The 25,706-nt window shown below is 46.9% G+C and overlaps 1 protein-coding gene across 1 annotated transcript in view; it reads right to left on the reverse strand.

Annotated features, from left to right (window-relative positions):
* AHCY (adenosylhomocysteinase) overlaps window positions 1-20,424 on the reverse strand; it is a 28,274-nt gene extending 7,850 nt beyond the window's left edge. Inside the window, exons 1-8 of the mRNA XM_074605180.1 lie at window positions 20,303-20,424; window positions 18,364-18,554; window positions 15,471-15,546; window positions 13,424-13,576; window positions 7,190-7,302; window positions 4,099-4,306; window positions 3,181-3,268; window positions 2,144-2,261 (exon numbers count right to left, since the gene is read on the reverse strand). Coding sequence (XP_074461281.1) covers window positions 2,144-2,261; window positions 3,181-3,268; window positions 4,099-4,306; window positions 7,190-7,302; window positions 13,424-13,576; window positions 15,471-15,546; window positions 18,364-18,554; window positions 20,303-20,330 — 975 coding nt within the window. The 5' untranslated portion in view covers window positions 20,331-20,424. The remainder of the gene's footprint in view (window positions 1-2,143; window positions 2,262-3,180; window positions 3,269-4,098; window positions 4,307-7,189; window positions 7,303-13,423; window positions 13,577-15,470; window positions 15,547-18,363; window positions 18,555-20,302) is intronic.
* Window positions 20,425-25,706: the final 5,282 nt, after the last annotated feature.

A 25,706-nucleotide genomic window follows, 5' to 3' on the forward strand; every position in this document is an offset into this window, starting at 1 on the left:
CATACACATCTATAAGGCATCCTCACTTCAGCAAAGCTTCAAACATGTGGATGGCCATATCAGATGAGATTTACCTCTAGGTACATCCCATCTCCAGTGGTAACCAGTAGATGGGTAAAGAAAAGTACAAGAACAGCCCAAGGGTAAAGTGGTATTTCCATCAGGAAATCCTCTCAGCTCAGCTATCTGTGCATCAAGCAGAGATAGAGGTGTCCACGGGGGGCTGTCAGGAACACCTTTTACAAACTTTAGCTAACAACTTTTAAGCAAACACCCTTGTGGCACCCACAGCATGCTGGGCAGCTACTCTCACAGCTTCTGCTCTGTGAGCAGGTATCTCCTTTGCATCACCCTGAACATCCTACTTGCGACAGCAGCAGTTTAAATAACAGACCAGAGAGATTCAGGTCAGGATGTAGGTCTTCAGCATTAAACCATATGGATGACCTTGACCCTAATTCCATCCTTTTGGAAGGGTAATATTCTGTTTTTAACCAGAAACTTGTTACAGTTTTCATACCTTGGAGTAGGCTGCATCTCATTGCACCTAATGCATCTGTGAGACTTGCTCCTTCAATACAGAGCACAAAGAAAAAGGGACTATTACCTCTGCCAACAGCAACACAATTTTTCACATGGACTTTAAGAGCCACATTGAATGGCCATGTGCAGGTAGTTTGTATGTTACAGTATTAACATCCAATTTAGCCTGCAACAATGTTTACTTTTTGAGCAGTCCCAGTTTTAGTTTTAAAACCCCAGCTAGCAGAAAGCAAGCAGGTAGCTGTGGGCTCTTCTGGGACAAGAACTGTTGAGCAAAGTCAGCTCCACGCTAAGGTCATAGGCAAGAACAGACTCGAATGTAGTGAACAGTTGAGGGTATAACTTCATACCTAGTCAAGCTCAGATGGAGCGTCCCAACAAACAGGACACTGAAAAGACTCTCAAGACTGCTTAGCAGGAGTTTGATGTGGGAAGCCAAGAAGCCACAGGGGAATTATGAAAATTGGAAGGGCAGATTGAGATCTACTAAGGTGTGGTGTTTTTAAGAAAACCTGTCCCAGAATCCTGCTATCAGCATGCACACTCCCTCTCTTTAGAAGGTAAGTAGTTAGAAGTCCCAAGCCAAGTCAGACAAAGCCTGTTTGCTTTATGTTCTCCCACAATGCGGTTTTGATTTATTTAGTTTTGTTTCTCTGCTTTAAGACACATAGCTGTTTTAGATCCCTGTTTCCCTGTGTAGCTCCAGCCATAGCTTGAAGTAAATACATGGTGGGAATGAAAGCTGAGCAAGGATAAAACATCTCGCCTTGTCTGCCCACATATAGACTTCTGGTCTACAAAGGTTTCTAAAATGAAGCCACTAAGTCTGGAAGAGAAGTCTGAGTTTGGTGGAGCTCCACATAGGCTTTCCTGAGGCTTCAATCTCCGAGTAAAAAAAAAAAGCTTTGAAAACAGGGGTGTGAATTTTTTTCAAACCTTGACAGAATCCCAGAAGACATTCCCTCGAAATTCTCTCTAGTTCTGGCACTTCAGGACCAAGACTGTTCTGGTGCAGAGCAGTACATAAGCAAGCAGCTTCCCGAGAGGAAATTCAGACCAGCCACCAGCCAATCTATGGGCTGTGTTCTTAAAGAGTTTTATACGGTCTCCAGTGGTCTGTTCTATATTCATCATCTAACTTGCTTTTTGAAACTGAGTTATGACACTGCTTTCAGAGGGCTATCAAAAATATCACATTTCCACACCTCCTCACAATACCCCAAACATCAAAGCTGACTTCCTGTATGTAATAAACTTGGTGCAATTAATTGTCTTCATAACCACCACTAAGGAGTAAACTCCTGTTTGTCAAGGAAGTGAGAACACATGGAGAAAGATGCATCCATACCAGGCACCTCTCGCCAGAGACCACACTGTACACTTGGGCACTGGCTGGAACCAATTGCTTTAATATCAACACAAGAATATGACATGCAGCTTGTTCCATGTTAATATCCATTCTGATCAGCCCAGAACAACACTGGCTTTCAAGAAAGCCAGAAACACAAAGAACATGAAGAGAAATACCCCCCTTTCTGGAAACAGACACCAAATAGCTATTGCTTCTTCCTAGCAAGAGAGCTTGTGCAGGGACTCTCACCTGAGGTTTAACATTCACTGCCTCTACTGCATTTTCATTCAGCCACTTTGCATCAACTTCCACATCAAAATGGCCAATATTACACACTATGGCATCATCCTTCATCTGCTCAAAGTGCCTGCAAAAAGAAAAGTTAAATCAAAAGTTAATGCACAAAGAAGTTTTTCTTCAGCACAAGAAGATGCTCTGGTCTACAACTCTGCTCATGGAGAAATGAAAATCACCTGGCTCACTGACTGCATTTGACTCACAAGATGTGTGGGTCTGGTAATCTTCCAGGCACGTGAAGTCTACTGGAAAACACTCTCAAGCTTCTAGGGAAGGATACTTCCCAAGGATATAAGAGATTATGAGAGAGAAAATATTTTCCCAGTATGGAAAGTAAAACTATTCTGTTTAAGTCATGAAAACCAAATTAAATACCCACAGTATTCTCTTTCCTACACGGAATAAATAATTTTCTTCATGACTTTAGTTTCCAGCAGTTTTACATCTCTAGAGACTAACAGCCTTACCTCCTCCCACTTCATCTGATCTTCCACTACAACATGTACAATCATTAACAGCAAAGACAGGAAGGAGTTTGTGTAGAGTGGAGGCGCTATAAATTGAGACCTAAGAAGTGATAACAAAGACTGCAGGGTAGTTTGAGAACAGGCTAGTTTCAAGTCTGCTATGTGTACTCACAAATAGAATAGCTTTCAACCTTTACCTGCCTCCTCGTCTGTTCACATTTAACTGTCCTAACACAGAATTTAGCCCTAATGCTCTCATCTCCAGAAGTCTGTTTATCCCCTCTACACCTTTTGTTTCTCCATCATTACATGCTGTAAGGCAGAAACAACTGCAACGTGGCAACATGCAACAAAACTGAAGAGACCAAAACCCCTATTTTCTCACTAAATTGATGCTAAATCCTGATGCCTAGAAATGCGACTGTGTGCTAACTCTCACCATACTGCTGAGAAGTTATGATTGTATATAAAAAATATAACTGTATAGGTATGCTTTCACTAAAGCACATGGCTAGACCATACCTGCCCTGAACAATGTCAGTGCAGCCAGTGGTGGTAACAAAGATATTGCCTTCTTTGCAGGCCTCCTCCATGGTTGTAACTTCATAACCTGAAATGAAAAAAGTTATTCCTCTACCCAATCATCAGCACTTATTAAAAAAATGGGCTACAATATTACAAATAGAAAAGTATGGAGAAAGAATAAGAGAAGTCTGTGCCAACACATGACCTATGGAGGATGCCAGGTAGCAGGCACACTTGTCTTCCTAAACACCAATACACAAAAATATCTATCCCTCACCCATTTCCAATCTGTAGATCTATACACTCAATGTCTTATGTCCCTGGGTCTAGTACCTGGCACAGCACTCCAACTGGATTCAGGGGGTCAGGTTTGCAAAGGAAAGTGCACCCACAACACCTGCAGGCTCTAGCCAGGTACGAACAGAAATGGGATAAACTGGTACTAAGCAGCATAGTTACAGGAGGCACCCACAGAAGAGGAGCACAGCTCCCAGAGCATGCCGTGAGCACAGCTAAAGAGGTAGACAGCATGGCACTGCTCTCCAAAATCACCTGGTGTTTTACTGTGGAGACATTCTAGTGAAGTTTTAACCCACACTGAAGGTTAGAGTTGCACAACTTGAAGATAACGAATCCATTCCAAACCAGGCTTACAGCATTATGAGATGGGGGAAGCTTATCCCACTATGGTATCTATATCCTTGACTCCAAACACATCTTCAAAGCCTATAATAAACTGCTTCCTTAACTGTAAGGGGAGAATTCCTACAGTTAAACTGGAATCACCTCTACCTCAACAGGGACAAGGCTGAAACACACTGAAACTTTCTTGGCCATCTATCATTTATTGCTCTACACTGACATGCAGAGACCTCCACCACATGCATTAATTTCTGCATCTCCTCCAGTTCTCACCTTCCATGGCTGCCTGCAGTGCATTGATGGGATCAATTTCAGTGATGATGACTCTGGCTCCAAAGCTCCGCAGGGCCTGAGCACAGCCTTTGCCCACATCACCATAACCGGCCACGACTGCTACTTTTCCAGCAATCATGACATCTGTAGCACGTTTGATGCCATCGATGAGCGACTCTCTGCAACCATAAAGGTTATCAAACTTGCTCTGAGGAAGAAAAAGAAGCAGTTTCAGAACAGATGAAAGTCATTCAAGTAAAAATCCCTTAGAGAAACAAAATGGACTTATATGCAAGTACTACAAACCAAGAGGCTGATAGTCAGCTAAGTAGTTTAACCACAGCAAGGGATGGGAAGAAGATAACCTGGTTCAATGTTTTTATTTATTCAGTTTCAGTCTATAGAGTTATACTGGATACAGGCTTCAGCACATCCCTGGTGAGATGCATTTCATAAATATGTTGTGTCTACTGACTAGGGCTTGGACATGTTAAAAGCTTATCAGAGGTAACCTGAATTTAGTAAAAGCACTAACAATTCTCATGTACAGAGGTAGGTCCAAGTTCTTTAACCATACGTTCACCAGTTCTCTGCTGTTTATCAGACAACGAACTGAACTAAGTGCCACAGGTAGGCAAAACACACCATCAGAATATCTAGCTAGCTGGTTAGCACATACTCTTATCTTTGCAAGACACATGCACCCTGCAGAAGCAGCAAGTTGTCGACATCAACCATAAAAAATTGGTTCCCAGGAAGATCAAAATTGCTTCTTCCCCCAGGAGGAGTTACACTAACACTGCCAGACCTCACCAATGCTCACATCTAGAAAAATTCAGCAGGTAGCCATTCACAATACCAGTCACTGCAACCAGGAACCCCTGGATTTCATCTCCTAATGCTCCATTGCACAACATCCTCCTACTGTCACACTAACACATGAGCTTAACAGCCAGACCTCCAAATCAAAATTCCCTTGCTAAGTCAGATGTCAAATAGTACTCCACTTGAACATCTTCCTAAACTCAGACACTTATATTGCTGTACTAATTTTTGTAATGCTCCTCCTTTTTCTCCTTGGGTCCTTTGTTTTCACCAGAAAGATGGGCTGTATAAACAGATTTGATTATCTGAAGAGCTACAGAAGCCAAGAACTTTAAAAAAATCTGTCTACCAAAGTTGTGCTATGCTTCCCAAAGCAGGGGTATAAAGAACTCACCATTCACAGCAAAATTCTGGTCTCAAAGCCTGCCCTGTGCTTTCTAGAGCCTTAGGTCACCAACCATTCTTGCTTTCACTTGACACAGGTAGCACTCTGCTATAAGCAATCTTAAGACTGCATACCTAGATGCAAGTAGAGGCACCGATCCTTCAAATGGGACCCACCTTGAAGCTATGGCTGGTGCCATCTAGCATGTGCAAGATGTTACAGTTTGGTTTTCAGTCTACAGCTCACAACTGTAAATTTTTTTTATAACACAAGAACGCAAAGCCCACATATAAAAATGTTGCAGCTATGACTCCAACACATTACCTGAGCAAATTACGAGGTATAGTAGCATATTGCTCCCAGCCTCAGAAGCTGGCCGAGGACTAATGTGTAAGAAGTTATACTTCAGATCCAGAGGTTCCTGACTCAGTGCCTGTAAGTCTTGTCACAGGAACATCTAACATCAATATTTCACAAAATTTGTGTTACCAGTTCTTCAAATTCCAAAGCTAGTGCCAGTTGGTAATTGTCTTTTCTAGTCCTCCGGCAGATTTTCCTTGCAGTATAAGCCTTCTTACAGAGGAAAACAGCATGGTCAGATTTGATTCCTCATCACCAAGTCCCCCAATTGCAAGCAAAGCCTTCCAGGTGCTTGTGCATTCCCACGCAGGCAAGGTAGCAGAGTGCCAGATACAGACATCTGTCCTACCTAAAAATACATTTGAGTGGCAGGAGGGAAGAACAACACTGGATGCTGCCTGCCTTCTCTCTCCAAATACTAGTACAGGAACCTGGCACCAAGGGAAAATACCAAGCCAGGAGAGCAGAATTTGTCAGCTCAGTAGCACATCTTCCTGGAGATCTGTAACTGTGGTTAGTACAAATGTTTTACTACATAAATACCAAGCAGTGCTTGAAAATAAGCATTTGTTTGGCACTAGAATAAAGTGAGCTCAACCCAAATCCACTCAAGAGTCTTTTTTAGAAACATCTGAATTTCCAAGTCTACTAAGCAGTATTAATAGTTATTATGCAGGAAGCACAAATCTAGGTGAAAAGGATACAGAGAAACAAATTACTTCCAAGATCAGCTGGATTCCAGCCCACTAGCTATGAAATAAAAATGCCAGATGCATCTTTGTGAGCAGAAAGGAGATACTGTTCAGAGAGCAAACTGCTGAGAAAGCAGGCCAAACAGTGAGAACTGCCATGTCCAATAGGATAATGTTAGTATGGTAACTTGAAATAAATTTAGCAACTAGATTTAAAAAACATCTAGATGCATAAACCTTAAGTACACCTGAAATCCCCACTATAATTCATCTGCATCCAAAAAGCATCAGCACCCTTTAAACACCATTCCCCCCCATCCCTCCATTCATCAGACTCTCAGGAAGCAGTATTACAGCTAAGCAAGGAATAAGTTCCTTCTGCCCTATCGTCTGCAACTGCTGCTTACAGAGATGCCTTGTCAGATCAACTGACCTTTACAGCCACAAGCTCATGTAGCCACAAGCCACACTTTTCCAGCTGGTGCCTGTCACCTACCTGTGGGCTTTAAGCTACCCAGAACGAGGACATGCCCCTTGCCACAGGGGTTGACTGTGCCCCAGGAGCCACAATTTCCAAAGGTGTTTTCACATGACTAAAATGCAGAAGAATGCATGTCCTTACAAACAAAAAAAGCCCTTGATGTTCTGGACACAGGGTACGTCCCATTAGAGACATCAAGGGCTCACTTCAAGGATATGGTGAAAATCTGTTCAGTACCAGGTCAAGAATATTTCAGCAAGAGAAGGAATACTTGCATGGGAATGACAACATCCCAATACCAAACAGGTCAGACAGCAGTAGACAGCAGAAGGACTCTAGCTGCATTACCTTGGTGACAGAGTCGTTAACATTGATAGCTGGCACTTTCAGTGTCCCGTTGGCCTTCATCTTGTACAGGTTGTGAACTCCAGTGGTTGTCTCTTCTGAAATACCTCTAATTCCTGTGGGGAGAGTAAAAGGATTTGCCCCAGTTGGAGTTAACGCTGCTGCAAGCCAACACATCCAGCTGCAGGGAGCATCCTCCAGAGGCCTAAGTTAAACAAACCCTTTGCAGTAAGCAAAAAAGAAATGAGAACCCTCATTTGGATCCTCAAATAGTAGTTTGAAACTCCAAACCAGTCTCTTCCCCAACAAGGCAATTAAAAAAGCAGGAGAAAATATTCTTTGCAAAAATGGAAGGGACAAACTCTAGACCAGGGAATCAGGAAAGACCCCACTCTTTTCTCACAAAATGATCAAAAAAATCTTCTGCAAAAAAAAGAGGCAAGATGTTACCTCAGTGATATTTCTATAGCCCAGTCCATTCTTGCAAGGTGGCTTGAAAGAAGACGATACCTAGATAACCACACTTAAACTTAAAGCACTTGAATCAACTGAAAAAAGTAAAAAAAAATCAAGTACACAGTTCACTATTCCCAATTCTCCTGTTGTAATCAACTTCAGCTCTGACTAAACAGCCAACATGCCCCCTAAGTCTGGATAGTAGCTACATGAAGCTTCAGTACTAGCACAATCAAAAAACACTATTTCAAATATATCCTGTTTGAAAACAGTCCAGGAGGCAGAGACCAGAGACAAAGGACAGTCCAGAAACACCAACATCATATAATGGACTAAGATGCTGATAACACAGGAACTGTCACAGGGTTACCTGGCTCCACATCACACTAAAAAGCCAAAGCTGTAAAGGCACCCTCTGCTTTAAGGGTCCTGACTCTTTGTGGACCTTTCAACAGCAGCCAGTTGTTCAGAAGTGGCACCGCTGCCCATGACTTGTGGATATCTCTCCTCTCTAATGTCTCGGTAATACCTCATTGATAATACCTGATTACTTAGAAAGCTTAGCTGCAAAAAGAAGCATGCAATTTATGACAATCAGAATAAATCAGAAACTAAACTATCCAGTCTGGATGAATTTCCACTGTAGAGGTTAATGGTAATTATGTTTGTTCTTTAAGGACTGGAGGCATACTGCAACACAATTATTTTGTTGAAGTATGAACTACTGGGGGAAAATAGAGGAATTCTGTTAAATCAGGCTGAAACCACCAACACAAGCAACAACTCTACAAAGAGATCCATGTGGCACTTGGAGCTAATTCAGATTCCCAAGAAAAGAGAAAATATGAAAACAATTAATACCAAATTACACACACACACCAGAGATTTATGCAGAGAAGATACTGCCCCTCCAGGCAAGTGACCTCTCACATCAACCCCAGAATAAAATTGAAAGGATGCTCATAAGCAAAATAATTTTACTATCATTTTGGTAGAAAAACTCTGAGAAGTAAACAACATTCATAAATTGTTCTGTTCCGACCCTTTTACTGACGAAGCAGGTGACAGCCCAAGTTATCCTATGTTAGTGCGCATGGACAGAAATATTGCTCCTTTTCATGTCATTTTTCTTAATTTCTCTCCCTGACTGTACAACATATAATCACTCCCCATTGCTACATCCATTTTACTTTTTATCCACAGCCCTTCTAACATTTCAAAGAGCTGAGCATTAGCCTTCCTATCTCACAAATAGCAAAAGCAGAGGGGCCAAAGGACTACTCCAAGACCACCAGCCAGCAGCTACGGCAGGGCTCCTCACCCACAGCCCACGCACCTCCTCAGTAGCCAATATTACTTTAGGGACAGGCAAATGGGAGCCAACAACAACCCCCAGCAAAATCCTCCAAATTATTTATGTAGTCCATTAATTCTGGCTGAGAGAAGTGTCCAAATGTCACCACATCCCCAGCCACTAAGACCTGTGAGAGGTGTATAGGACAGGATGAATAACTGGAAAATCCCCTCTCTGAACGGCCTGCAGAACAGCCTTTGCTGCTGGGAGCCACAGCATCAGCACAGCCCAAGGTGGCAACAGGAACAAAGCAAACAAGATCAGCATCTCCAGATGAGCAGATGGCTTTGCCCACAGAGGACAAACAGAGGTCACCCACCTGAGAGGCCTGCAGGCTCCAAGGAGGCTCCCTGGGGCCAGAGCAGGACCCTGCAAGAGCACGAAGGCCGGAGTATGTGTTTCAGACCCACAGGTACCTGCACCCTCCAGGCACGCCGGGGTGCCGTGCCTCCTGGGCAGGGATCCCCAGCAGATACCTGCATCCTCCGGGCACCCAAGGGTGCCGTGCCTCCCGGGCACGGCTCCCAGGAGAAGGCAGGCAGGTGCTTTGCCCAGACCCTTTGGGTTCCGTCCGCCCAGCTGAAGCAAGAGCCACAGAGACAGCCGCCAGGAACACAGGGACTCAGGTCACCACCCCAGGAAGGGGGAACGGGGGCGAAAGGGAGAAAGAGGGAACCCCAGTTTTGTCCCAGAGCTCAGTCAAGCGAAGAAGAATAAAGCTCGTTCAAGCCACCTCCAAAGCCCGGCGCTCGAGCCCAGGCCCGCGCTGCTCGCGCCCCCTCCCTCAGCCCCGTCTGGCACACACGTGCCCCGGCACGAGACACGTCCCCCGCCCGTGCCGCGGAGCAACAGCGCCCCCTAGCGCCTCCCCGCAGAACCCGCCCCACGCCGGGACCAACAACCCCGCACCCCAACTCCCCCGGTCCGAGCCGCCCCTACCGCCGAAACAAGCGGCGAGCTGGTGCAGGCCTGGATGAGGCAGGAATCGCTGGATCATGGAACGGTTTGGGTTGGAAGGGACCTTAAAGACCACCCAGTTCCAGCCCCCTGCCCTGGGCAGGGACACCTCCCACCAGCCCAGGCTGCTCCCAGCCCCGTCCAACCTGGCCTTGAACCCCTCCAGGGATGGGGCAGCCACAGCTTCTCTGGGCAACCTGGGCCAGGGGCTCACCACCCTCACAGCCAAGAATTTCTTACTGATATCTCATCCAAATCTCCCCTCTTTCAGTTTAAAGCCATTACAACTTTGGTTTAAAGTCTCCAAGTGCGATCCAAAGAGGTTTTCAAACCAGAATTTTTACCGATGTCTCAGTGGAGTCTAAGACAGAGCCATTAGACCTCCCTTTTGCTTCCCAGACCACCAGGAAAAAGCGTTGTCACTGTGTCACAGAAAGGAAACGAGAACGATGCCAGAAGGAAACGAGAACGATGCCAGAAGGAAACGAGAACGATGCCAGAAGGAAACGAGAACGATGCCAGAAGGAAACGAGAACGATGCCAGAAGGAAACGAGAACGATGCCAGAAGGAAACGAGAACGATGCCAGAAGGAAACGAGAACGATGCCAGAAGGAAACGAGAACGATGCCAGAAGGAAACGAGAACGATGCCAGAAGGAAACGGAGCTTGATTAGGCTGATTTGGCCCCACAGAGGTGTGCCTCATCACAGACCTCACACAGAGCCTCAGGGAACTGCACTCCCCACATGGTCCCCACATGGTCACCTGCAGAGAAGAACCAGTTCAGGCTTTAGCATATCAAGGGCTTGCTTGGAGGGGACAGGCCAGTTTAAAGAACATTGTCTGGTGCACAGTGAAATACAGTGTCTGTAGCAAGTCTCCCAGAAGTATAGATTTTTACCACAAATGCCTAGATCAAGTGCAATCAACCCCTTGTGAAGGAAATCTGTGGGCGGTCATGGCAGAAACCTCCAGTTCAAGCCTGCCCTCTCTCTTCTGGTCTATCTGGCAAGCAGGAGACACACATCATCCTTCAAAAGCTCTCCAGGGTGACATTTCTAAGCATAGCAGGTTGTCTTTAAAACCACACTAAGCATCACATCAGGTATGCCAGCAGCTTCCCTTCCCCAAAGGCCACCTCCCTGCTGCCCCCAGGTGACATTTACAGCTGGTCTGAACCACTCCACATCCCCACTAAAAGAAGTGCTGCCCACACCACTCCAATGCCCAAGTGACTTAAGTGACTGGAGAACAGCAAAGGGCCTACAGCAAGGAAAAGGCTGAATTAAATCAAAAAAGCCTCGCTAAACAGTCAGACCTGCTTTGCTCCCCTGGTATTTCTTACCTGGTCAATGAGCAAGTCTACATCAATGGATGACAAATGATCCAATCTTCTCCGTCCTTTCTCAACAGTATTATTCTGCACAGATGCCAGAGACCTCCCTTGCATAAGTTCAAATGACCTTCTCCTTTGTTCAGTTCTAGTTTTCCCCCTCCTACCTTTATCTATCTTGGTTTAAGGGCATTTAGTTTAGTGGAATAAGCCAGTAGTACAAAGGCCATTCTGCCCTCTAACAGCAGTCGCCATTATGGGGAGGGGAAGCTTGCTGAGGACTTCCACACAGCTATTTCACACACCTCCTGGTTGAAGTAGACTTGAATGAGTCCTCCTTTCAACTCAGAGTTGCACACCAGGACTGAATCACAGAATCATAGAACAATTTGGATTGCAAAGGGCCTTTAAAGGTCACCTAGTCCAACCTCCCCTGCAACGAACTAACTTCTGCTTAAATTGGAAGCAGCTGAAGCATGGAAGACAGACAGTTCCCTCTGAAGTTACCCCAGAAAACTTGTCCAGCCTTTAAATGGCAAATGGCACTTTCAGATGCTGCATACCAAAATGCAATCCAGTCTTCCCACACCCTGTGCACGCTCTACCATGTTACTCTTGTCCTACCTCTCCCCCAAAAAGGTCAAAGATCACCACAAGCCCTTAGAATATATTAGCCTCTATTACCATCAAGAGAAAAAAAAGAAAATGGATGGTACGCAGCTTCATCTAAGCAGTCTTTGCAGCAAGGGGCTAAGCGCAGAGCTCAGTTAAATGAGCTCAAGACTCTACTCAGTGAGTCCCATGCTAGAAGTTTTGCTGCTTCCAAAAAGCAGTGGAATGGAAGGTAAAACAGGTCAAGTTCTGTCGCCCTCCACAGAGGTCAGTCTTAATTAGCTTACTGACCTGCTGCAGGGAGGCTTTTCAACTACGGTCAGTACAGATAGCACACACATCGCAAGGGCGATGTTGACAGGTATGGCATCCTGTCCAGACTCTTTAAAAACCCAGTGGAAGAGCAATTCCTGGGAATTTAGGAAGCAACCCCAGGCAGTAGGGATGTGTTTTATCAGTGGCAGACTAGAGATGGATACGCCAAGACAGGAGACAGTTCAACAGACATTGCCCAACTGCACTGTACTATACCAGTCCCTTCACACCAGGAGCATAAGACAAGTAGGAGGGAGCAAAGGGCTGGAGGCAGGAAAGGAGCAGACAGCAGGAGGGCTGGAAGCATGAAAGGAGGTCAGCATGAGGAACCCCAGGAACAGGGACAGCAATGAAGGCATTGTATGTGCATATGGCAGGGAAACAACCCTGCGAAACAAAGTATGAACATGGAAAAGTGCAGTTTTTGGTCTCTGACAATGCCAGGAAGACAGGGAGGCATGATCAATCATGGTATCCCTTGGCATCAGATGGCAGGAAAGCAAGAGGTCATGAACACCAGACAGAGGCAATCTAGGATGAGAGAGACCTTTGATGGAAGAGAGGGGATCTCAGCATGGCTGAGTGAACACCAGTGAAAACCACTCATTGCAGCTAAATAACACAAAGATGTTGACTGTGGGATTGCTGGTGATACCAGGATGAAGGAGAAAGTGAGGCCTGTCACACAGAAGCTTCCTCTCTTCCTTGTGCCCCTACCCACACAAGCACATGGATGGGGAACAGCCTCCAACTCCTCCCCTCACAGAGCCCTGTCCATGGCCTGCCAGCTCCAGATTTTTGCCCCATAGATTCCTCTTAAAGCATTCAGACATGCATTAAGAGGATGGGGAAGAAAAAGCATTTACGTTAAAAATATTAATTGCAGGCAGACATTAAGCAATTCTAAAACACAGCGCGTTCCCAGAAAGCTTTTGGGAAGTCAGTAGTACCACTGGTAATTCTCAGATAATGGGCACTGTGAAGGATAGCCAGAAGGACAGGTCACTGTAGCTTATATACCACAGAGCAGAGATGGAAACAGCTCCTGCAGGTAAGAGATTCTGGTCTTGGACTGTAAGCGACTTTCATAGACACCTGTTTGCACATGCCTTTCCCTCTTCCCCCACCCCTTCTACACAAGCAGGGAATTCCCACAGAAACAGACCGCCTAAACAGCCTCCCAGGCAGACAAAACAAAATACAAGTCACCTTTCAAGAGCTGTGGGTATTTGGTATGAACCAGGTTGGTAAGGTCTCCGCCATCATCCAAAATCATGTTGAGGGGCTGCCCATCCTTGAAGTACAGGGTCTGTTCAATGCACCATAAGTATTCCTCGTCAGTCTCCCCTTTCCAGGCAAACACTGCAGGGGAACAAACACACACAATTAGGCAGTTTCTTGCTCAGCATGTAGTAAAGCAGCCAAAGGAAGATTTCATCAGCAGCTCTCAGTAGCAGAGCCAACAGACAGATGATTATCTGTGCCTGCAGGCCAGAAAAGACATTTGCATTGAAAAAAACATCTCAGAATGAGCAGAAGTGAAATCACTTTGCCCTCTGTTACAATCCATGAAATTGGTCAAAATTTTGAGGCTTCACTGCTCTCCTTATTCTCCTTTCCTGTTACGAGAGAGAAGGCAGAGCAAGCTGAAGCAGACTCACACCCACAACACCCCACTTGCTCCCCTAATACACCCTACATTACCAGAAATTAGAAACATCCACTGGATATATTGATACAGACAAATGAAAACACAACTACAGCATTTTCTAGCACAGCAGGAAAGAGGGACTAGACTTTAGCATGAGCTAACCACCAAACTACAAACTCTTCAGCGACTTTGAGTTTAAATTCTCATCTCCAGCACAGCACTAAAATCCAAGCTGCCCTGCCTGTCTGCTCTTATTAGGTCATATTTCTGTATCAGTACATCTGTACATCTACCACCAGCAACATGCTACAACCACTAGCATGTTGTATCTAGCAGCATTTTTGCCTTTCCAGGCATTTGTGCTGGCTTCATGCTGTACTTGAGCCTCAGTGGCACTCAGCTATTCAAACATATATTAGGCACATGATTGACATAACTCAACATTCAGCAAAATTGTCATGTTTTCACTGTTTACACAGAAAACTATCTCTCAAGCCCCAAAGAACCAATCATGCAATCACCCCTTCTGGAGAAGTGTGCAACAGTATCTCATGCTGTATCCAGAGGATCAGCATTCCTCCGAGGTCTTGTAAATTCAGTATGTGTAGTGCAATATTAACAAAAAGAGCAAGTTCCACAAAACAAGGATACCAAGGGCAGCGGTCAAAAACTTAGACAAACGCTCCACCTGTAAAACTGCTCTTCAGTTGAGCTTTGGGTGTCGAGAACAGTGAGGAAGGCAAGAGGTCATGAACATCAGAGGCAATCTAGGATCTAGAGAGTCCCATCTGGTCCTTTGAAATCACACGCCTGGGACAAGTGATGCCAAAGGAGCTGATGAAGGGACCACTTTCTTCTGTTACCTTAGAAGGACTACACCTGGGGAAAGACTGGTAGCAATAGCTAATTATAAGAAACAAAAGACACTACCCACCCACCCCACCCCCAAAACAAAGAACCAGGCTGCCAGAAACCAGATTTTAGCCAATATCCAGGCTCAGGCCACACGGTTCCCAGCACAGAACCACGAGGTCTGTGTGTCCTTAAGCCAAGTAACACAGCAGACGGCTTAATGTGTTCATACCATTCGTTATTGGAAGGCAACAGCAACAGAACAGCAGCATCCAGATAAAGCACTTCAGGGGTATTAGGCAGCAACACAGCTGGCTTAGCTTTAGCCTTAAAATATCTTGAATACTGACCCTGTCACTGTAACAGGACACACCACAGTTAACCCCCCTTTCCCAACCCTCATTTAGCACCAAGCTTTCTGGAAAGCACTAAAACACCTCCATCTACACACACATACACACCAATCCATTTAATTACCCAGCCCTTTCAATCATCTTAATGACCAGGCTTAAAGCTGGTAGCACTGAGCCAGGCTCTTTCATAGCCTAACACCAGGCATTGTCAGGAGTGCTGCACACAGGCTGATGCAATGCAGCTTGAATCAAATGTCCTGTTTTGTAACAATCACTGCTTTTGATGGGCTATTTCTATCCTGAAGCTTGTGCAGAAGAGCTGGATTTGGATAAAGTTTGATTTAGCTTGAACAGGGAGCAAACCCCAACTCAGAGCCAAATTAGAACATGGAAAACTTACCAGGGATACCAGCTTTTGCAATAGCAGCTGCAGCGTGGTCCTGAGTGGAGAAAATGTTGCAGCTTGACCATTGTACCTGGAAAACAACCCAAGTTTTGTTTGCTGAACAAAGTTCTGCGATACCAGGCACTCTCTTCCAGACACAGGAGTTAAAAAGGGAGCAAGAGCAGAAAGACATTTAGTGCAGATTCCTGCCTTTCTCAGTAACTCTGCAAAGTGAAAACTAAGTATCTGACTAGGCCAAGGAAAATAACGTCACTTTGGGAGAGAATGTAACAAAGCTTTAGCTGTGCGACATATTCAGCCATATCCTTACTCATGAGAGCTTCTGCCAGACAGCCAGAGCATATATTCAGCTATAAGTTTTCAGGAAGTGCACAGTAGGGTGGGTTTGGAAAGCTTTGGTCAATAAAGTTCTACGTGGCTGTTCTGAAAATCTGAGAGTGTCCACTGAGGGATATGGACATGCAGCAACACACCTGCTGGCACTTAAGAGTCAGAAATGCAGCTGAAATGCTACACTCCATCAACCAGCATTCTCCAAGATTACGCCCACCCAACTCCCACTCTGTGCTCCAGTCATGGAAGCTTTTCCAGCTAAGTGTTTTCCACACATTTCATAACTAGGCACCTAGAAAAGCAACAGCGTGTTGCTGAGTTGCATTGAACAGTACCTGCATGCCCATCGCAGCTCCCCAGCAGGCACAGAAACCACCACAGCCCAGCACCACACAGGAGTTCTCACTCTGCTCCCTGCAGGGCTGACTGACAGGTATTTGCATGCTTATTTGTAACAGACCTCGAGGAAAGGTCATAAGGCATAATCCTTCAGCCTGTTTGCAGATACTCATCCCACTTTATCAAGAATTGACACTTCAAAGTAAGGGCTGCAGTAGGAAGCACCTCATCTAAGCCTACACAACCAACACTTGTTAATGAAAACGCACCTGGAAGGAGCACAGGAAAACTGAATTCATGACCTTAAGCACAGCACCTCCTCACCTAGGTTTTTCTAAGCTCCCTCTATATCAGTACAGCTGACATCATGAGGTGTCATGAAATTCAAAGTATAAGGAATACCTATATATTGTTTACACTTGATACAAGACATAGGCCACTTCAACTCTGCATCCTCAGATCTGTAACACCAGTTTGTGATAAAGGCACAGACCCTGGAATAACTGGCATATCTGATTGGCTTAGAGCCTAATATTTACATCACTGGTTATGAAGAGGATACAATTTTATTACAATTTTATAATTTATAATCTGAGGCAGAGTATTTATTCTGTCTTTGTTAACCTAGTCAAAAAAGGGATACCAAGACTACCACACTGCATCCTTGTTGTGTAGGGTCTGGTTTCATCAGAGTTTCACTCCTCCCTCCCAGGCACCAAAGTTCTGGTGGAAGAGATGAGCCAGGGCTGAATCCAAACTCAAGTCAAGTCTAAACCAACATGCAGGTATAAGGACAAGGAAGGAGCTAACGCAACAGCACACCTCCTAAAGGCACAGCCGTAACTTATGTTTAGAGGAACCAAACCTCTGCAGGTACCTCCCTGAATGACTTGGATCAATCCGATACAACACTGATTTGGGGTTGTGCAGCTTGGCAATGTTTAAGTAAGCACACAGCTGCGGCCTAGGGCAGCCATACTGGGATACAGCAACCAACAGGAGCAGCAAAAGCTTCCCAAATTTCAGTGGCTACTGCTAAATCCTGTGAAGGAACAAGAGTTTCGTACACAGAGTAGCTGGAATAAAACCAGGACTGTACCTCCACATCAAAGCTTCACTTCAGCACTGCACCATTTGTAACCATGGAACAGCTCTGAACAGGCTGAAAAACACCCACAACTGCATGCACCTTGCCCAGGCTGACCTGGCACACTGGAGAGACCTGGTAGGTCTCTACCCCCTCCACTTTTTGAGGGAATGCCTTAGCTGCTACAGAGGTAGAGCTTCCCCTTCTCCCAGTGCCTTTTGATCAGCATGACACTGCTCAACTCTTAACTATTCCCAGGGAGGGATCCCATATAGGGCACCTCTGGGCAGCCTGAGCTCAGGCAGCTAAACTTCAGGAAGAAGGAATTTCAGATCACATACGTACTTAACATAATCCATCATCAAGTTCCAGTCAGCTCCCTGCTCAGCACGCAAGCTATGTGGATTGCGCTCAGATGCCTGGGTCTCCTCATGCCCTGTACAACGAACACTCAGCCGTGATGTTTGGGTTTCATTCAGCAACCCAGGCAGCGAGTACAATGCAGTAAATGACTTTTAAGTCTTTAATATGGACCAGGGTAACCAGTCCCTAGTCACACAATAAATTCAAAGTCAGTAGAGTGCCCAGCCCTTGGTCACTGAACCACCTGTCTCCCTGTTGTTTTCCAGCACAGCTGAAGGGCCAGCATGAGCTCTCAGAAAGCTTCATTAGTTTTTGCTGACTTTACCAGGGCACTGTGCAGTTCTTAATACAGGCTAATCTGTGCTGGAGGCAGTCACTAGAGCTTCAGTATTACCAGCAACAGCACTGCATGTCTGAGCACAACACGATTGCGTGGGAGCAGCTTTCGGCACCGCTGCTCAGGGTGCCGTACACACAGCTGACGGAGCCACTGAAGCCAGCAACCCAGTCCAAAACAGGCACTCTTAAAGATGCAGCTTATCCAGAGGGAAGACACACATCCCAGAGGTGCATGCAGTACAGCTGACAAGCTTTTTGCTTAAGGAAAGACGACATAATTTATCCACCTGGAGACTGCAGCACAGTCTCTTCCAAAAACCACAGACATTTGCCAGGATCCCCTAAGGTAGTTGTGTAAGCAGCAGCAGCGCCCCAGCAGAGCATTACCTAAGAGCACACGGAAGGAGAAACTCAGGGACACTTTACCTCAGCTCCCAGCGCTATGAGGGTCTCTATGAGAACTGCCGTCTGCACAGTCATATGAAGGCAACCGGCAATCCGTGCACCTTTCAGCGGCTTTGATGCAGCATACATCTCCCGCATCTTCATCAGCCCTGGCATCTCATTCTCCGCAATCTCGATGGCCTTGCGACCCCAGTCCGCAAGGCTGATGTCAGCTGCAAGGGAAGGAGGACAGGTGTCAGAGTTTAAATAGCTGAGACCTTGGTATCTGTTCACACACTTGTGGATAGGCATCGGCCACAGCAGCTGAACTGAACACCCAGCAACAGCTGGGAGAGAGTTGGGGGGGGGGGAAGGGACCCTATTCCAGTTACTCCCTGCTTTTTTACTACAGTACACAGGCTTTCAAACAAGTTTAGACCAAACCCCACAGCCCCTCTGAAAAAAAAAACCATGCTCCTGTATGAGCATATTAATCACCTCTGACCAGTGTGCATACATCCTGAGGCCCATTAATTCAGTAAGCGCTCCTCCTTACAGACACTGCCCAAGGGTTTGACACTTCCTATTGAGATTTACTCCCACAGTATTAAGACTGGCACAGGGGGATGCCTCTATGGCACTAGCTTTCCCCCATGAGAACACATATGGCATGGTCCCTCTCAAGTGCACCAGGAGCTGAGCCCAGCCCAGCTCCCCCTCGTCAGCACTAAGCTCCCCTCGGATCCACAAGGAATATTTTCAAGGCACCATAACTACCTTAGTTACAAGTCTGCTTCTGCCTTTGTAAAAAGGATCTGTAGCAGAAAAGTTCAGCAAGAACCGAACAAGAGAGACTTCTGACAGGCTAGCTCAGGGTAGAAAATACCACACTCACCACTTTAACTCCAGCCTCAAGAAGGCTAATGCCTAGGTGTGCCACTGGCCAACACCACGTGTCCCCCTTACTCAGTGGTTGGCTCTTTCAGACGAGACTTCAGACACTTACCATTTCACTGAAGAACATGGTCAAACACTTTTTTTTCACCCACCTAGTGAACATCAGGTGTTTAAAGCATCGGGAAGCACTAGGATCTCTAGAGTCTGCTGTTTCATAAAGACAAGATAATTGCCTTTTGCTCCAAAACGAAGCCCCTGGGACACTAAAGCTATTGCCCAGGCTTTAGGTGACTGGTGTGCAGGCTTTGTACCAATGGGGACTGAAAAAAGCCCAGGTGATGGAAGGACCATGGAAACAACTGTATCAAGAGGGGGGTTCTTGAATCTTACCCCTCTTATGGGCTCAGTAGTCTCACCAGGGCTGCTTAAAAATGTATCCCGTAGTATTTTACATTGGTAGCCTTCAATACAAATTACTTATGAATCTGAGCCTTATAGATTACTGTTCTCTTTGAACTTAGCCTTCAAAGAACACACAACACTTTAGAAACGGTAGGGGTTTTGTGGCATTCCAGGTCTACAAAAATACCCGCCAAAATCTGTAAGGAAACGCGTAACGCGGGTCCCAAATTTAAAGCCACTTTCACATTCGCGGTGGAAGCCCGTCCCCAGTCAGGGGCTGCCGGTGGGCAGCGGGGCTCGCCCGCGGGCGGGCCCCGAGGCTGACGAGCGGCAAACCCGCGCCGGGAGCCCGCCTCGTACCGCGCTGCCGAGCGCGGCGGCGGCTGCAGCGAGGCGGAGCAGCCCCCCAAGGGCGGCCGCCCCCCTTCTCGGCGGGTGTTAGAGCCGCACGGATGACCCACGGCGCTGCCCCACCGCAGAGGGGGTCAGGCTCGGATTCCCCCTGCCCGCGCTCCTCGCGGCCAACGGGCAGCTGCCATCTTCCCCCTCGCCGCCGCCGCATCCAGCCGCGGCACCGGGGCTCCCTGGCACGGCCCCGGCGCACCGCGCTCGCCCCGCCGGCAGGGGAGCCGCCAGAGCCCCCAGCCGCGGAAGGCGGGCCAGGCCCGCGGCTCGCACTCACCCACTTTGTACGGCAGCCTGTCCGACATGCTGGCAACGTACAGGCGTGCAAGCGACCGGCAGAACAGGAGGAGGCAGCAGCACCCCCGAGCGCGCTTTAAGTAGAGGCGGCGCCGCCGCCTGCGTGGGGCGGGGCGGGACGGGGCCGCGCCGCGCCGGGGCCTGGCCGTCGGCGCCGCCTCCTCCGGTTGACACTGGGGTCGGGTGGGCCGCGGGTTCGCCTCCCGTCACCAGAGCCCCCCAGGAGCTGCCTCCCCGGGATCAGAGCGGGCCCCGGAGACCTCCCCAGGATGGGAGCGGGCCCTGGAGACTTCCTCGGTACCACATCAGGCCGCGGAGGCTTCCCCCGGGACCCCAGCAGGCCCCAGAGGCCTCCCCGGTACGACAGTGGGCCCCGGAGGCCTCTAGAATGGGCCCCAGGGCAGGCCGTGGCGCCTACGGGTACCTGGCGTGGCCCTGCTGCCCAGCACCGCCGGGGCCATTGCAGGCCCCGGTCCCCAGGACCGTGGAGCTGCTGTGGCACCGAGCAGGCAGCCCAAGCTACTGGAGGTTCCCTGAACCATCCCCTGCGTTCATTACTGTCAGTGGCGATTGTGGCGTGCGGGCCCCTGGCCACAGCAGGGCCGAGGACAGCGTGCGGCCCAGGCAGGCCTGTGGGGCAGGGCGGGCAGGCGCCAGTCGGGCAGAGCCCAGGCGCGGTGCCTGAGCGCTTTGTCAGCCTGGACCTTGGACTTGGCTGTGGCCTGTTCGCTATCCGGCCTGGAAGCGGTTTGCCAGGTGCAGGGCAGGAGCTGCCCCCAGCCACAGCCAATGCCCGCTGCACGCGCAGGAGGCAGAGCCCTGCACCAGCCTTGTCTGCGGGTCACGTTTGCTCGTCTGAAATGCGTTTTTCATAAGCCTCTGTCATAAACTTGGGCAAACTTTGCAACCGGGGTGTCATATACCTTTTGTTTTATCTGAAATATTTAAAAGTGAAGATTTCCTCATACTTACCCACACATTCTCACTGAACTATTTTGCAAAGTTTGAAATAATTCTCAGGGCAGAGTTCACCCCGACACCCCGACTTGCAGTGCTCCCTGTAAATGAGGTTCAGTATTTGTTACCTGAGCAGCCACTGATCTGCGGTGGCCGATCCTACAGCGGGGACAGTCATCCCAGTAGGAAACCTGCAGTCCTGCAGACGGCGCACGTGCAAGTGGTAGCGTTTGATATTTGAAGTGCTGTATGCGCATCGGTGCTGTCCCTAAATCAGGGTTCTTCACCCACTGTGCAAAAACTAATCAACACGCTCAGTCAAGATATTTGTCTTTATTTCGGTTCTGCAGAATCAGGTGCCAGGCATCTAACAACAGCCAGCACACCACACATTTCGGACAGTCACAGCTTTATAGTGATAAGATACAGCCAATGGGTGAGCTACAGTTCCCTTACCATCCCTCATCATACATATGCATTTGAGTCCATGTTTTGAACGTTTTGGGAGATTCTCCGAATTAGCATGTTCATTATTTTAGTATTAGAAACTCCTCAGGCTCCTCTCGGACACACTCTTATCTCAACTCCACTCCAAAGACGATGCATCTTGTCACCCTACACTTAGATCAGAGACCAGGAGTGCACTCCTTCCATGGGCCTTGTTCGCCTTCAGTAAGCTGTCAAGATGGTAATTCTTCAACAATTCGATTTCTTTGATCTGTGTTTCGGTTAATTGTTTCTACATCTATCCCAAGTGGATGTGCAAGGACACAGGTTTAATTGTTTCTACATCTAGTCAAGGTGCAAAAGGCCCAATTAAGTTTTAATTTCAGGAGTTCAGCTAAAGTTCAATCAAAGTTCTATTGCAATTTTATACAAAGCGCTTATGTAACTTTTTAACCATACTCTTTTGACATCGCAGACATACCTGATACCACACCAAGCAGTTCTGTAAATCAAGAGGTGCCCAAAGGAGTGGCATGTCCATTCCCCTGGGACAGGTTCATCTAAGCCGGTCTTTTCTCAGTTTACATCACCAACAACCTTTTTGTCGCAGCTCGAATGCGCTGCCTCGCAGCAGCAGGACGGGAGTTGAGGCTCTGGCAGTTCCCCACCCACTCGCCCAAGACACCAAGGCTATATCGCTGGCAGACTGCAGTTTCTGCGTGCTCCCACACTCCCACCTCTGCTGACAGGCGAACAGGAGGCTTCCAACAGCCCTACCTTACCCAGGGTGACCTAAGGGCAGCAAAATGCTCCAAATGTGCCTTCGTTCAGCCCGCAGCCTCCCTCGCAAAGCTGATCCGCAGTTTGTCAATTACAGTCAACGTCTTTATGCACTAACCCACAGCAACCCCTACACATGAAATGTCCTTCCTAAATTAATCAGCAAGGCCGGAACAAAGACATGATTTCATATAACTCCCACTGATTTCATCTGGAGGCATACTGCCCTGTGAAGGCTGGAAGTGCAGCTGCACTGGAGTGCAGCTAAGCCAGGGAGTGGCTGGCAGGAGCTGACAATATTTATTAATTGAGGACAGATCAGCTCCACCTAGCGTGAAGGTGCTCCAACGCTTGTCAAAATATCCTCAGTTGTTTAGAACTGCATAAGGCGTGCTTAAAGCCGAGTCGTGCTAGCGGCATGATTTGCCCTGACCCTCTCATTTAGGAGATTAATATCTCATAGCTCTGTATTATACTACATCTTAATGTGTATGTACTCCATGCCTTGGCTACTCATACACACCCTGGTCCTTTCGTTGTTGCTGTCACTGGCGGATTTGAGACACCAGATGGCACAAGATAGGCACGAAATGGAGAGAATAGGATGTAATGCAGAAAAAGGCACAGGCAAAAGAACACAAGAGTACAGAAATCTGCTACCTAACAGAGTACATGAAACAATAACAGGATGTTATTCATGTTATACATCCTGTGACGGTTTCATTTACTGTAGTAGTTCAAGTAGGGAAGTTCTGGCTTGTAAATTTAAGTATTTCACAGTCACTGAAAAGCTGCGAAACTCAGGGGAAAAAAAAACACTTTTAAAAAAAAAATGAGATGACATTTCTTCAGAACTATATTTAGAAAAAGATTAGGCTTACTGCCGTGGGTAGGAAATACTGCGGTTTCAAGACTAGGAGAAAACATCAGTCTAAGGTGCTGTATAATGCAGGTGACTCCATACAAAGCCAGTTAGTTGCTTGACTGGGACAATTTATATATTAGAAGAAGGATTTTGTGTAATCTGATACATTTCTTTATAAAAAGAACACCCGTGATTTGTTCAACAAGATTCTCACTTGACAGTGCACTGGGAGTATCTGTGCTAAGTGTGAATTAGCAACTAAAGGAGGTGGCTGTTCACAAGACTTCATTTGTCACAGCAGGTAGAAGATGGGTATCAGAGTGACAAGAATGGTCTGAAAATTAATGCAGCGCTGTGGGAGCATGGAGAACTGGGTTCTATCCCTACCATAGCACCTCATCCCCTTGTGTTGGCTCAGTCCCTCAGGACAGGCTTTCCATGAGTGATCATTAATTGCATACTCATTTTCTAGGTGCCCATGACAAGCATCCTCTGCGCCTTCCTATTCTTTGACCAATGTTCTGCCAGGCTGTGTGAAGTCCAGAGTACATCACTGACCTTAGAAAATGCAGCACAATGCCAAATACTCTGACAAAATAAACCCTGCATGTCTCAAAGTGGCACCCACAAACAAGGAAAACATTTGATGTTATATTCTGTACCTCAGTTCACCCATACCCATAAACTGCGGACAATGATTTCACTTGCCCACAAACTTACATACACGTTGCAAAAATAAATTCATTTCTGCCTGTGAAGCACTACAATATTGTGGTGGCAGCATTCAGGAGCATCCTGAATTAGGAAACTAATGTTGTCTTACCCTGCATCGAGGTTTGATGAGGAGTGAAGAAGAATCACCGTAGTGAGCGATGCAGATGGAAGAAGTGCTGCATAACCACCGTTCCAGCTAGCACAAGCCATTCTGTGCAGGGAGGCATGCGCAGTCTTTGATATTCCAGTTAGATCGTATCACGGTAAATGTCACAAGGTGCCTAATGAAGGTTGTAACAGTGATGCCATCACTGGCATCTTGGAAGTGCAGTGTTTGCTCTGTAGCCTTACTGCTGGTGAGGGCCCCAGCCAGCAGCTGAAGGCTGCAGCAGCCTTCTTACAGGCACGCTGGATGACTCACACTGCTAATTTAGCTTAGCAGGGGTCCCACGTGGACTAGAGTCCTTGTTGTTCATGCCTTAAATTGGCTTTTCATATAGTGCTGTTATGGGTATCATCAATATACACTTACAGCACTCACAAACGTGTCACAGCTCATGCCGCAAGTAAACTCTCCCTCCCTGCCTCAAGCATAACCTCCGAGACATGTATTGCCTCGTGTGTTTGCACAAAGTCCTTCACAACGTGATTTCCCACATGCTATCATCTCATGCAGCAGTAGAGAATAACACCACTGGGGATCTAGTTCCTTTAATACTATCTCAGTCCACAGCAACATTTATATTACGGTAGCAAGCACCAGCATTATGACGATAAATGCCATTTGCCCCAGTGATGTTAAATTCAACACATTCCAGATTCACCGGAGCTCAGTAAAGACTTCTGCACTTTACCAACTCCTGATTTTGTGTTTACGGTACCAACCACTTTCTATCGTTAACTGCCCAACAGAGGGCAGGGAGCCCCTTGTTTTGATTTCCCTGCAAATGAGGACTTCCAACATTTAAATAAGAGTTTGGTGTGATCAAGGTGGTGTCTTTTGGGAGGAGTACGGTTGGGCCAAGGGTTACAAGGAGGCTACGTTTCTATTGCAAGAACACTAGAAATTATTTACTTGTGAACATGCTGTCTGTACACCCAGTGCAAGCACGAACTGAAGGAAGAGCTAGAAGACAATAAATGAACCAGTGTGAAGGGAAGTTTGGACTAATTTTACCTCTTGCCTCTTATTTTCCTTTTATCCCCAACAAGAGAAAAACCACCAGGTTTTGTTTCTTAGAGGAACCCTGGGGCCAGCCTGTTACACAAGACACTGAGTCCCTGAGAGCCCGAGGCTCTGGGTTGGTGGTTAAGTCAGTACAGCATCATCTTCTCCTCCCTCTCGCAGTTGTAGCATGCATGAGCATAACACGAACTGACGACCAAGCCCTGAGCCTTGTAGAGCCAGTTTAACCAAGTAAATTCTCCCTTAATCCAGTCTGGGAAATTATGAGCACTGCACCTGGTACGTTGATGGCATGCGATAGGACTGGTACAGCAACCTCCCTGTCCCTTGCTGTTACTCACCTTAAGTTTGCAATTCAGCTGCCCAGTTACTTACTGCACACTAAGTGTATGAAAGGCTGGATAAAATAGAGGGAAAGAGCAAGATTACTACTCA

This window comes from Larus michahellis, chromosome 12 (assembly GCF_964199755.1).
Source record: "Larus michahellis chromosome 12, bLarMic1.1, whole genome shotgun sequence".
Classification (NCBI taxonomy): Eukaryota; Metazoa; Chordata; class Aves; order Charadriiformes; family Laridae; genus Larus; species Larus michahellis.